Source organism: Calidris pugnax, unplaced genomic scaffold (assembly GCF_001431845.1).
Source record: "Calidris pugnax isolate Ruff unplaced genomic scaffold, ASM143184v1 scaffold30, whole genome shotgun sequence".
NCBI lineage: Eukaryota > Metazoa > Chordata > Aves > Charadriiformes > Scolopacidae > Calidris > Calidris pugnax.
Window position 1 is genome coordinate 449,018 of NW_015090776.1, and position 13,580 is coordinate 462,597.

General features: G+C 46.9%; 1 protein-coding gene across 1 annotated transcript; it reads right to left on the reverse strand.

The window, feature by feature from the left end:
- Nucleotides 1-3,232: 3,232 nt before the first annotated feature.
- On the reverse strand, nt 3,233-11,608 carry ZBTB37 (zinc finger and BTB domain containing 37). The gene is made up of 4 exons (XM_014947999.1): nt 11,498-11,608; nt 9,076-10,028; nt 7,581-7,680; nt 3,233-5,298 (listed from the first exon to the last, which is right to left on the reverse strand). Exons 2-4 carry the CDS (start codon nt 9,996-9,998, stop codon nt 4,810-4,812), a joined length of 1,512 nt encoding a protein of 503 aa, XP_014803485.1. The 5' UTR covers nt 9,999-10,028; nt 11,498-11,608; the 3' UTR covers nt 3,233-4,809.
- Nucleotides 11,609-13,580: the final 1,972 nt, after the last annotated feature.

The following is a 13,580-nucleotide window of genomic DNA, read 5'->3' on the forward strand; positions in this document are numbered from 1 at the left end:
CAAAACAGGAGTAGGACAACCAGGGAGATCTGTCCTGTCAATTATTTCAACCTTAATCTCACAGAGGGCTGAAATCCTGGCTCTGAGCCCCCCACCCCAAGCCTGCCCCACTATGCTTTTCAGCAAGACTGCAGCTTGTTCCAAATGCAATTCCAGCTCTGAATAGCTGTCAGATGGGAAGAGAGTCAGCTGCTACCAACCTCAGCTGGATTTAAAACAGCAGCAGAGACACAAAATGCTTTCTGTTCTTTCTGCCTTTCTGCCACCCAAACTTCTCAAACCCTAATTATAAAGCTCACAGCTTGAAAATATTGTACAGAAGATGTAGGTAAGTCAAAGGACTGAACCTGATGGCCGGACAACACTGGGAAGACAAGTGAAGAATTGCCCATCTGCATCAGCTGCTCTGACTCTTACCAGGCTGACACCCCTGGATCTTATTAAGCAGCTCTTATTAAGCGGCTCTAAGTGTGATCTCAGCTTCCTGTTACAAATTCACATTTCATAAAGCCTCCTCATTCATCCCTCTCTATCTAGCTGCTGGAAATAAGAAGCACGGTTTGCTTTCACATGCTCCCATTGCAAGAGAGCAAACAGACCTTCTGTTTTTTCCCTTTCCCAGCTTCACATCGGTCACCCTCCAGAGAGGAAGAGGTTTAGCTTTTCCCCAAAGCAGCAGCACAGTATTAACATAATTCTTGTTATTTTCACAGCTATTCACAGGGAACCTGGCAGCAGCAGGGAACGGCCACGGCAACCGTCACGTCACTCTGCTGTGACTTGGCACCGGGGCTTTTCTGCAGCCTCAAGGAGATAACTGCAACACTTCACATTTGGAAGGTTTCTCTGCTGCAGCAAAGAACTGTGTTCCCCTTCCAAGAAAACTGCAGAAACAGAGTGTGTTTCCCCTGTTGCCTGAGGCAAGCAAACAAATGGGTTAGTAAGCCCTAACTCTGAAGCGGACAGAAATGTTACGTACAGAGGTATTAAAATACAACAAGAGTTCTCTTCACATCCTCCTTAAATCACAGTTGAAATCACAGTTTTGGCAGAGGGGGGAAAAGCTGCAGCTAGACGTGGAAATGCAAAGCCGTGCCTCGACCCATCACAGAAGCATCTGCACTTGGCAAGTTGGCATCTGATTCTCCACAGCTTCGGTGCAGCCCCAGAGCCACACGGTTTGCCAGTGGAGAGGCAATGAAAGATGGTACCATTCTGATATGGAAAGCAGCTCCAAGTAGCTACACCGCTGCTGGAAAATTCACATGAGGTTTTTCCATACCATATACGACCTTTTTTTCTCGAACCTTGGCCTTATCTGCACTGAGGAAGTCAACTACTGAAAGAAAAGTTGAATAAACTATTCCTCTGAACTGGTTCCATCTCCTAGTGCGGATAGACCTAAACCGCTTTCAGCGCTGTTCAAGAAAACATTAGAGACACCATGATTCTCACACATACATACACATACACATCCATTAAATGTACAGAAATAATATTAAAATGATTCCCACTACCATACCTTATACTGACTCTAGCTACAAGCTATAAACTTCACCTCAGTGAGGCCCGGGCAAGAATATTGGCTCTTTTGCATGCAATCAGAAATGATAGTTTATACAGTGGCAACCTCTGCACCAAAAAAAAAAACCAAAAAAAAACAAACCAGAAAAACAACAAATCCAACGTAAAAGAGGAAGAAATAAAAACCTTTCACAAGCTTCGTTTTCAGATTAGCCTAGTATGATATGAAGGAACGATTTCACGGTTTTCACCAGGCCAATTGGAAGTACTGAATCAGCAAAACAGGACGCGCCGCTGGCACCCTGGGCTGTCAGGATGCTCCTCCGTTCACAGTATCGAGACAGTAAAACAAAAACCTGCTCAGGAAACTCACAGCTCTGTCATACGGATAAAGGCATTCACCATTTTTATGTCAGCCCTTCATCACCGCGCTTTGATGGGTCGGTTGCCATCTGTTTCAGAAAAATGTTGCTTGTGTAGCAGTTACTGCACCTTCACCCTTCTCTTCACAGCAAGCTTAGCAGGGAAACTTTCCCACTATATTTATATATAATATATGTATATAAATAATTTTATGTTTTTATAGTTTGGTAGTATTCTTTTAAAAGTTCTATTTTAAAACACTTAAAAATCTTTTAAGCAACTAAAAGTAACTTCTGATGCTCTCTAGTGTGAACAGGATAGGATTTCAAAGTTTTTAACTTTTTTTTCTCTTTGATTTTTGGTAACTTCAAAAGCTATGACTAAAGCAGCATAGTCTGCACGTCTCCACCTCCTCCCCGCACCTCGATTGCAACGAAACCTACCTTAGCCACCCTCTTAGCTCTCATCTTCTGCCACTGCTCTCTGGCAACCTTACTGTTTTGGTACAATCCAGTTTGACCTTCGACAGGAAAACCAATGGGGCTGGTCCCTCGGGTGGCCGCTTAGAAAATCATTCACTGTGTGACGATGCACTTGACAGGAGAGGAGGAAGAAGGGACAGAAGGAAAATGGAGGTGAAATATCAGTTTTTCCTGTTTGAAATGGTCAGTGAAATCGTACTTTGCAGGTGCCCAGCTCGGAACACCTGCAAAGGTTCCTCTCTTAGGAGCACATCCCTGTGACACGTGATCCTGGCACCAAGCCCTTCCCTTCCCCACACACAAAAAACCACATTAGAGCCACATCTGCTTTTTGAGAGAGACATGGGAGGAACAGTGAGACTCCTCACTTTTAAGGGAAAAACATATAAAGCGAGGCAGGAATACATCACCCTTCTCCAGATTGTTCCCTCTAAAGATGCAGGAAATGATCCCGAGTCCCAATTTGCAGGTGGGTAAAGCAAGGGCTGGACATGTTTCTGTGTGCCCAAAATTGTGCAGTCAGACTGCGGGGTAAGCTTTATTTTTACTGGGTAAATCTCGAGCCTGCGCTCTAACCGCTCACCCGGCTTGCTTTGCCACAGCAAGATGAAGCGTATTCCTTTTTCAGAGTCTCATTGTTCCTCCCATAACCCTAAGGATCAGAACTTCATCATTCCTTCTTGTATATATATATGTTATACATCCTCAAGTGAACTCCTTCAACCAAACGTCCTCTCCCAAACCCAATCTGCGCAACCTGTCGTTCATTCTCCCCCCTCCGTCATGAACAACTTGGCATCAGAACCAGAGAAAACTCTTAAAGTATTGCATATTTTTTTTTTAATGAAGCGTATTCCTTTTTCAGAGTCTCATTGTTCCTCCCATAACCCTAAGGATCAGAACTTCATCATTCCTTATTGTACACGTTATACATCCTCAAGTGAACTCCTTCAACCAAACGTCCTCTCCCAAACCCAATCTGCGCAACCTGTCGTTCATTCTCCCCCCTCCGTCATGAACAACTTGGCATCAGAACCAGAGAAAACTCTTAAAGTATTGCATATTTTTTTTTTAAAAGACTTCTTCAAAAGATGTCAAGATATTTGCACTTATCTACCTGTCCCATGCTTTTCCGTTTATGAAACACGTAAGCACGTGCAAACACCTACAATACACAATGCAGGCATGTCTCTCCGGGTTTGCTTAACTTGCTCTAAACATCAGAGCTGCTTAGAATACAAAAAGTTTAAGTCCATGCGAGGGAACAGAGTTGTGATTGCTCTAGGAACCATTCACTTTTAAGTTTCCTGAACCGTTACGAGGAAATAAAAGTAGGGTTTTCTGTTCTTTTTGCATTTCATCGATAAAAAAAGTTATCAAACTAGTTTGTAGAAAGACGTTTAAAAGCAACCACCCACGATTGCTTGGCTGGGACAACAGTATTTCAGTATACCATATTGCTGTTATAAAAGAGAAAATCAAGTGCGTGTCGAGGGGGGAGTAGGGGTGAAGGAGGACTTTGGTAGCCAGCCTCTAACTCCGCAATTCAGCCCGTCCAGAAAAGCTCTTCCTAATGCTCGGCACCACCTGAAGCACGGCAGGACATCAGAATGCTCTGAACTCTCCAGATCAGCAACAGCAAAGGACAACCTCCTCCAAAAGACCCCCTCCAACCCTTCTCCCAACGCACCGGAGTCTCATGCAAACCTCACAGCTGCTAAATTTCACTTTCCAGTAGCTGAAATTCAAATTTTGCTGACCTCTAGAACACCGCTTTCCAGCCGAGCCAGCTTTGAACACGGGGCGTTGAGGCCTGGGATGGGCAAGCCAAAAGCCCTAAAATAATAGTTGAAGTAAAAAGGTAAAAAGAGACACACCAAAAATAAGACAGGGATAAATACACTCGGGCAAGGCAGGTTCCACCAGGACAGTCTTTTTTTTTAACGTGGCAACTGCCTGGGGAATGGAGGAAGGCAACGGCACTTTGCTCCTGCTTTCCCCTTGAGCTGGACCAGCAGATATGGTGAGGAGCAGCAGTGGGACCTAGCTGCTGGGCCACAACGCTGTCGAGAAATACAAATGACTGCTTGTCCCAGATCACTACGGAACATTAAAAAAATTTAAAATCCTGTCGATCCCTGAATAAGAAGTTGATTGACACAGTTGTTTCCGTTTTTCTCCAAGAGGAGGAGGAATATGGGAGAAAAACTTTTCAACACTCTACGTGTGTGTGTGTGTGTTGGGGGGGGGCGGGTTGAGAGAAAGAGAGAGAGAGAGAGAGAGAAAGATTTTGCAATTTTGGCAACATCTTGGGAGCTTCTGTCTGTCCAGTGGTGGCATTGCACTAATTACAGTACCAGCCTGCCAGGTTGGTGCTGACTCTTTAGAGCCAAAAAATTGGGAAGACGGTCCTTTCTCCCCCAGACTCTGCAGCCCTGTTTCAATCTGGCCCAGTGGTGGACACAGATCCCTGGGCCGTCTCCCCCACAGCGACAGCCTCCTCCTGAGGAGGAGACTCTTCCTCCGCCTGCCCCCGAGACGTGACGGTGGTCTCGGGGGAGATGCTGTGAGGCCCCTCCAGAGGCATACAGCCGGGGTGGTTCTTGCGAAAGTGCTGGTTGAGGATGGCCTGGAAAGGGAAGCTTTTGCCGCAGACGTGGCAATGAAAAGGCTTGTTGCCCGTGTGCTTGCGGATGTGATACTCCAGCTGATCCTTGCGGGTGTACTTCTTCCCACACATGCGGCAGACAAAAGGGGTGATGCCCATGTGGAGCCGCATGTGCCGGTCCAGGCTGCCTTTCTGGTTGAAGGATTTGGCGCAGTAAATACACGTGAGGCGTGGGTTGTAGCGGAACCAGCGCTCCGAAACCTCCTGCTCCCGCAGATATTCCACGTAACCGCTCACTCCCAGCATGGCCGATTCCTCCCCCTGCAAAGGAAGCAAGCAACGGAGATTTAAATAACGAGCAGCCGAAAACAAACTGCAGGAAAGAAGATCAGGCCCCAGTCCAGCCAGCCAGCCAAAGCACTGAAGTATGTGCCAAACCTCGAAATCAGCAGCACTAATGTCTTCAACCTCAAGCACACATTTAAGTGCTTAACTGGAGCCTTGGGGCTGAAGACAAATGAGCAATCAATTAGAAACCTCTGCTATGGCGGCCCCTTCTGCCAAGTCATTCGCTAGATCCGGGGAAGAAAACACAGCCCTTGTCAGGAGGGGGTTTAGCCACTGATTGAGTTCGGGACCAAACGTGTCAATACATGTCACATTTTAAAAAACTTGGGCCAGTTTGATTAAAATACTTTATACCACGCTCTCTTTACTTACTAGCGGTTAAAAAAAGAAGGCAATTGATGAGCTTGCAGTAAAACGAAGATGGAGTAAACTACAAATCCTATGTGAAGCTCTTCAGGTGTCACTTTACACGGGTATTTATTCAGGTGTCATTCAGGATTCATTTTATAATGAATCACGTTTGCCTAAATGGCTGTGTAATCCATCCCAGTCCCGTGGCGTTGCAGGGGAGGATCTGCAGCACAGGGAGAGCTGGCACCTGGCCTGACCCGAGCTGCACAGCAAGGACTAGCTGGCTCCTCATTATTTTCTGAAGCCAGAAAGACAAACAGCCAAGGGTAACCCTGAAGTGCAAGCTCGGGCTCTAGGACAGCCGCTTCTGGCTATCAGATTCAGAATGAGCACAAACAGCTCCAGCCTCCGTGCTGGAGAACACAGTATTTGCACTCCCAGCTCTCACACTGTTTCCTGACAATGCTAAATGTGGACAAGCAAACAGTGCAACAGCAAGGGGGCCTCTCCTCCCTCTCCTCCAGCAGCCAGGGCTGTGCACGCACAAGCAGCAGCATAACTCTGCCAGGTCCTCTTGAATCCGACAGTACAAGCAGCAGTAAGCTGCTCAGGGCTGAAGGAGACACACAAAGCTGTGGTACTTGCTTTCTACCACTGCCACCGAGCAGGGGAAAGGGGCAGACTATCTTTAGCATCGATATTGCAATACCAGAAGCCCAGAAGGTGATACTTCCCATGTAGGTGGCAGCCTGTGGTTTTATGTTTGAGGCCATCTCACGATGGAGAAATAATAGCAGCTTTTCTGTACGCAGAGCTAAAATTGCTTTGTGTGGCACGTTTGCCCTGGAGGATTAGTTTGACCTAAAATTTTCTAGATGTATTCTGAGAACACAAAACAAAACTTTGGCAAAACAGGAAAAAAAAGGTATCTTTTGTTTTATGGAAGTGTATTACAAAGTTAGCAGACAGCAATCATGATTTTTTTTTTTTCCCCCCTTGCTTCACTTGGTCTTACTCAAGGGCAAAGCTGCCTGGTAACTCCTCACCTGCCTCCAGCAAAGTCATCTGATTACAAACCCACACATGACTTATCTGCCAAGTACAGAGGAGTCATTCTACACAGCGTTGGGTGATACACTTGCACGACAGTGGCACTGTGACACTGACTGCATGCAACAAAAAAATTAGATCAAAATGATTAGGCACAGGTATTACCACCGTGTCCTACTTTACTGCACCCTATAGCCCTCCTGCATTTCTGCATATCTCTCCCTCCTACCCCAAAATTGTGCCTGTACCCCAAGAAAGCAGAGAATTCAGAGCTACTTTCTGTTGCAAATTCTGCTATGCAACACAGTTCCTTAGGGACAAGACAGAGACCTCTGTACAAATCCACTGTCCTTTGACACTCCACCCTAAAGGTTTACTGGTGTAGTGCCTGGAGGGCTTTTTGGAATGGTTTTGATCCTAGCATGGAAAGGTTCAGCTGTTGTCACCCCTCAGTCTTCCACAGAAACCAACTAACACCTCCTCCCTCAGCTCAGACATTTGCTGTCAGTGTTTTCGGGCAGAGCCAACTCTGCAGGCAAATGGGGTTTCTCCTCAGGAGTTGGTGGCCTGCCCAGAACGAGGGCTGGTATCTATGCCCTCAGACAACAAGAGAAACTCCTCATGTTTTCCAGGTATCTGGCTGAAATCCCAAACAAAAGCCAAAATCAGTTTTAAATCATATACCGACAGCATACATTGTCAGTGTGAGCAACTAAACCCTTTGCAACAGTAAAAGGTCCTTGTTTCACAAACAGCATTGCTTGCAAATATAAAATATTACACACTTCATCACAACACAGTCCCCCTTCATCTTCAATGCCAACATTTACTTGCAAACTTCTTGATCTGCCTACCTGGGAACTGGGCTGCTTGGGCTCATCCATCCGCCCGGGAGACTCGCTTTTTGATCTGTACCGCTCAGTCACAGCAACCATGCTGCCAGAAGGGCTAAATCTGTGGGGTGGGGGAAGAGTGTCAACGCAGTTTTTAATGGGCATCAGGTCACTACGGCGTTTAGAACAAGGGGTGAGCAACAGAGGCACCCATATAGCATCTTTTCATCCTCACCAGCTGACACACAGGAGGCAGAACAGCGCAAGTATAAAGTAAAAACCAAGTCATACTGGTCTGTGGGTTCAGTGTTACCATCTGAGAAATGTAACTGAGTCATTTGGCTTCCAGTCTAGTAACAGAGAGCTTTTTGGTGGCCATCACAAATAAACCAATACGGGCTCAGTGACTCAGGAACTGCACAAGGGAAGAAACTGTTTCTGTAAGGGCACCTCTCATTCACTACCCTTGCCCTTCTCCCCCTTCTAAGCGTGAAACAAAAGTGACGTGGTGGACCCCAGGTAGGAAACAGTGGATATTGAGTGCACTGCAAAAAGAGATGCTCGAGACCAACTCATCCATGGAAAAGAGTTAAGGAATAAGAAGAGGATCGCTCTTCCAAGGGTCAGCTCAAGATCATTCCCACACATTGATTTATTACATGACAAGTGACAGAATATCCACTGCTTCCAGGTAGCTGTTCCCCCATGGGACCAGAGGTATTGAGCTAGAAGAGAAGAGAGGCAGATGTACCCACAAATACAACCCCCCAAACACAAAAGAACACAAACACAATCAGATCTGTTCTTTGGTCTGAGCTAAGGGCAAGAAAACAAATGCTGGAGTGGAAGGGAAGCAGGTGGATGGAAAATCAAAACACAGCAGATCTCACCACCAATTTTCAAATAAGGTTTCCTGCTCTTTCATATAAATCAAAACAACAGTGGAGGCTGATGGGCTCCCCACTTCAACTACTTCAGAAGACGTAAGCCCATAACCCACTGCTGTCCTGGTCCACCAGTAAGAAGATTTCCTCTTGCCCTACAGCTGGTGACCGGGTTGTTTCTCAGCCAGAACCACTCCCAGATTTTCAGGCCAGAAGGCACCCTTGCAATGACACTTTGCGTAACACATATTGTACGTGACCTCATTAATTCCGACGCTGAGCGCAGTATCTACGGAGGCTGAACTGAACATCTTCTTTAAACAAAATTCCCACCTCAACTGAAACACCGAGAGGTACAGAATCCAAACTATGCACTTCTAAGTGCTAATTAATTTCCCAAGCTAGCCTGTACCTGGAGATCCCGGTCTGATCAGTACCCAGCCAAAATACTATAACCCAAACCAGATACATTTCCTAACACCAGGGAAAAAACTCCTTCAGTGCTTATGCTTAAGGTGGCCACAGGAATAGAAGGGTGAAACGTTCCAAAGCGACCAACTCAGCCAAGTGAAAACCTTGCACAATCTCCTCTTACCGAGGCGAGGTCAGTAATTAAGTTAAATAAAACTCACCTGTCAATCTCACTGCTGGTTGGCCTGACCACTTTGGCCCCGGAGGACCCTAACGCATAAGCCTCTTGGCCCATCGATCCGTGGCCCGTGGTGTCAATCACCATCGCAGTGACCTCCTCGGCGCTGCTCCCATCTTCTCCTGACGGCTGATGATCTGCCCCGAGCCACTCCTCCAGGTTCTCTGTTTTAATGCGCACTCCTCCCAGCACCCGCACGTCGTCGTCGTTCCGTCCCCCGCGCTCTCCCATTCCCGTCTCCACGTACCACTGTCCCGCTCTGTTAATCCGTAGTATGGGCTCCCTGCTTTCCACATCTGAACTCTGCTCAATTATCTGGGGGCTGGTAGACTCCTCAGGTGGGCTGAGCTCCCGAATGTCCAGCACCGTGCTAACCTGGCCCAGGCGACTCCCCTTTGGGGTGTTGTGACGCGGGCTCAGAGAACGGTTTAGATTTGGCGTCACCCGGTGAGATTCGGGTGGTCTCTCCTGATGCTTTGTCCTGGTCTGGCTCAATTCTGCTTCCACCTCTGCCACGTTAATTTTGAAATGAATTCCCTCGAGGATCTGCGTGCATTTGTCTATGATGTGCTGCATCTGCAAGAAACTGGCGGCCGTTAGGTAACTGATGATGTCAGCCAGCTGCAGACATATCCTCCCGGTGTAACAAAAGGAAAGGAGCTGCTCGAAAACAGAAGGGTTCTTGATGACAGAAATGGAAACGGTGCTCATTTCGTTCAAGGACATGTGGTCGCGGAAGTAGGGCGAGCTGGCAGCCAGCACCACCTTGTGAGCACGGAAAGCCTGCCCCTGGACGTTGACCACGATGTCACACAGGCGACCCTGCATGCGCAACTGATTCAGGTGGCTCAGGACAGAGTTACTGAAGTCAGGAATCTCCAGCTGAATGTTCCCACTCTTCTCCATGGCTGTCCCAGTTGCAGGTACACCACCCTACTGGAAAGGCGGTCAAAAATACCAACGTTAACAGAGCTAGTCCATCATCTGCCTTTAAAACATTTTTCGCCTACTTTCATGCGATTTGAAATACTGGGGTTTTTAGAGAAGTCTCTCACCATTTAATTTACAAGCACCTCGCAGCAGTCCTCTGATTTTTCCACCACCTTTCACAAGAGTTATGTTAAACCAGTCCCTGATAGATCCCCATTCCCTGTGGCTTAAGTGCTTGAAACAGTTTGTTCCGTCAGCCTCAATGAAAGCCCATTTGCATTGCACAAAGAACATTAAAAATGGTTCAGGTACTAAAAATAGGCAACTGATTGCATAATGGATCAAAATACTTAGCACTTGTACCTTCTAAGCACTTTGAAAAGGGGAAGTAATATTGCTATCACTCCTCTGTAGAACAGGAATCAGGGAGGAGACGACACAGGGAGACAAAACCCTCCTTGGAGACTTTTCAAAAGCTGACCAGCACACATTTGAACTCAAGGCATCTTAAGCACATCATTAAACCCAAGTTATTAATATGTGGCATTTCTGACACATGGCAGAAAATATATAACATGCTGGTGAAAGAAAAAGAACAGAATGCAGCTTATCAGACCATCCACTGGGCACAGTGACTCCCTGGCAAAAGAAGCTGACGTCTGCGTAGTTTGAGATATTGCACGCAGCAAAATATAACTTATGAACAATGGGGATTAACAAACTAGCTCTCCTAGTTTTCCTTCCATAATTCATTTTTCTATGATCATCACGTTTCATTTTGGCAAAGTTTGAAAAGGAGCCTTGACCATATATGGTAAAAATTTGGAATGATCCAAAATTAGATGTAAACTCGCCCAAAAAGAACAAAAAAAATAAAATAAAAGGAAAGTAAATATGTTCATTAAAGACCACTCACAAACAGCTTTCAAACTGGATGGCATCTGAAGTGCCAATTAAGCAGAGTGCTACAGATATCAAAACAATTTCAGGCAGGCTGGGAATACCAAGGCTCACAGTGCCTGCTCCAAGAAATCTCCAAGAAATCGAAGGGACTAGCACACAGTAAAGCATGTGTGCCTTTGAAGGACTTTTTTTTTTGTTGTTTGTTTAATTTATGAAGGTTGCAGGATAGCGCATGCTCGGATGCCAAAGCAGACTTTGTGCAAACTTGGCAAAATATGTTACTAAACCTGAAGCTGCAGGACAACCTGTCAATCTCGTGTAGTCGTGCAAAGGGATTACTAAATGGCCGGGCGGCGGCGTGTCTCCAGGGGAGGTGAGATCAGGGGTGCACAAAACTTCAGGAGGGGCAGCTCTGAAGGTTTCTTCCCCCCTTCCTCTATTTTTAGAAGAAAGCAATAAACCCCACAAAACCCAAGGAAGCAACTGTAGCACCCAGGTCCGCATCAACACAATGTTAAGAGCAGAATTTCAAACGCACAAAACACGGTGAAATAAGAAATCCAACGTCTTACCTGTAGCGTTATGAGTAACATGCAAAGGGGAGGAAATGGGGCCGGTATCTTGGTGTTTGACTTTTTTGTTCTGATGAAGTAAGAAGGTCTGAAAACTTTTTGCCCCCTTCCCCTTTAGAAAGGAAAAAAAGGAAAGAAAGAAAAAAAAAATGTATCACGGAGGAATGGGGTTCTCCCGAGCACAACCAAGAATGTCAAGCTTTGTCATTCTTTGTTTTGCTGGAGCACACAGCAGCAGGATTAGCCAACTATTACATGCTGTCCCACCCCAAACCACAGAGAAGCATTGAATCTTATCAAATCGGTATTTCCTCACCGTCTCTGCAGTGTTTATATTGTACCGATGGTCACTAAAATAAAAAAGGGAAGTGCAAATAGCCTGAATAAGTAGTTTCCTCTCTTAAGAGGCTGGTATCTCTAGCACTAACCCTGCAGCATTTGAGCACATGCAGGGTTTTCCTCACTTATACCATCAGGAACACTCAAACAGCCGAAATCACATTGAGACGTGCAAACATTTACAGGACTGGGGAGCCTGTAATCTCATAATCTTCCCAAACCACCAGTTTCTAAAGTGATAAACCCCAAAGCATTCTCTTCAGGAAGGCAAGCACAGGAAAGGGGGGCAGGCATCCTTTGCGAGTATTCTCTTCAGGAAGGCAAGCAAAGGAAGGCAAGCACAGGAAAGGGGGGCAGGCATCCTTTGCGAGGTGGAACACCCCCTCTGAAGCAGCAAGCACCCAGGTGGGCTCACACAGGGAGGCCAGGCTGGGGCAGAAACCGACCTTTCACTTGGAACTTGCTGATCTTTAAGGTCTCTTCCAACTCTAACCATTCTATGATTCTATCTACAGAGAGAAAAGGGGGAAAAAGAACACTCCGACACCAACTGCTCAGCGTGGCTGTATACAGCCCCGGTCACAAGTCAGCTGCTCCCAGGGGAGCCCAAAAAACTATTTGCAAGCTTTTGCTCCAAAGGCAGGGAAAAGTCCATCTGCTGCCGACGGCAGGAGGAAAGGACCCATGGAGCTTCGTTACCTCAGTATCAAGGAAGCGGCATTTTATGATAGGGTTTGGGCACAACCTCAGTCAGAGACCAGGGAAGGAGAATCTATCTTTTTTTGTTCAAACCACTCCTGTCAGAAGATGATTTCTGTCCTCCCGGGTGAGGGGTCTATCGTAAGGTTACGCACCTCAGCCGGCAGCGCAATGACATCTCAATTTTTGTCTCTGCCGGTGCCGGACTGCAAGTTCATCAGCTCAGCCTTTACCTGCAGGATGAAGGGGATCTCCTGCTGAGCAATGCTCTTCACCCAGAACATGCTGAGAAACTTAGCTATTTTTACGACAACTTAAAGGGTCACCAGCTGAGACTCGGACTCACTTATCTCAGAAAATGCCTTTCACCTTGTGAGGCAAGTGCAACTACTGAGACCTGGAGAGATTCTCGATCCATCCGGCCCCTGTAGAAAGCCGGGACACACTGTCTGCAGCAAACGATGCTCACGCTGAATATATCCTTTGTCAGAAAACTGTCAAGCTCGGGAGAACTGTATAAAGGAGGTGGAAGTGGAAAGTCTCGGGTTTGGGGGCTGAGATTTGCTACGACGGGTCAACCTGACTCCTTTCAAATTACGACGGGACCTCAGTAAAGATAAAAACCAGCACGAAATCCAAATTGAAACAAGAGACGCTGCCTTTCTCACCCTGACCCGCCCGGGTTTGGGGGCTGAGATTTGCTACGACGGGTCAACCTGACTCCTTTCAAATTACGACGGGACCTCAGTAAAGATAAAAACCAGCACGAAATCCAAATTGAAACAAGAGACGCTGCCTTTCTCACCCTGACCCGCCTCAGCCAAAGGGGCCAATTGAACAGTGCTTGTTTGTTCCCCCACTCAACGACTCCTAAGCCAGGACTCCAGGCCTTCCCTCCCGGCGGGCGGCGACTGCGGTTCATTTTTAGCCCTGACAGCTGCACCCAGGCGCCTCAAGACCCGAAACCCGGGGTGCGCGGAGCCAGGGGACCCAAACCCACCCTCCCCTCACCCCTCAGGGCCAAACCAACCCCCCGCCGCCCCGC

Coding starts and splice junctions, on each gene's coding strand:
- ZBTB37 (XM_014947999.1), bottom strand. CDS start 9,998: ATGGAGAAGAGTGGGAACATTCAGCTGGAGATTCCTGACTTCAGTAAC. Junction 7,681..9,075: donor ACCAGCAGTGAGATTGACAG/GTGAGTTTTATT, acceptor CCCACCCCACAG/ATTTAGCCCTTCTGGCAGCA. Junction 5,299..7,580: donor CCAAGCAGCCCAGTTCCCAG/GTAGGCAGATCA, acceptor CTTCCTTTGCAG/GGGGAGGAATCGGCCATGCT.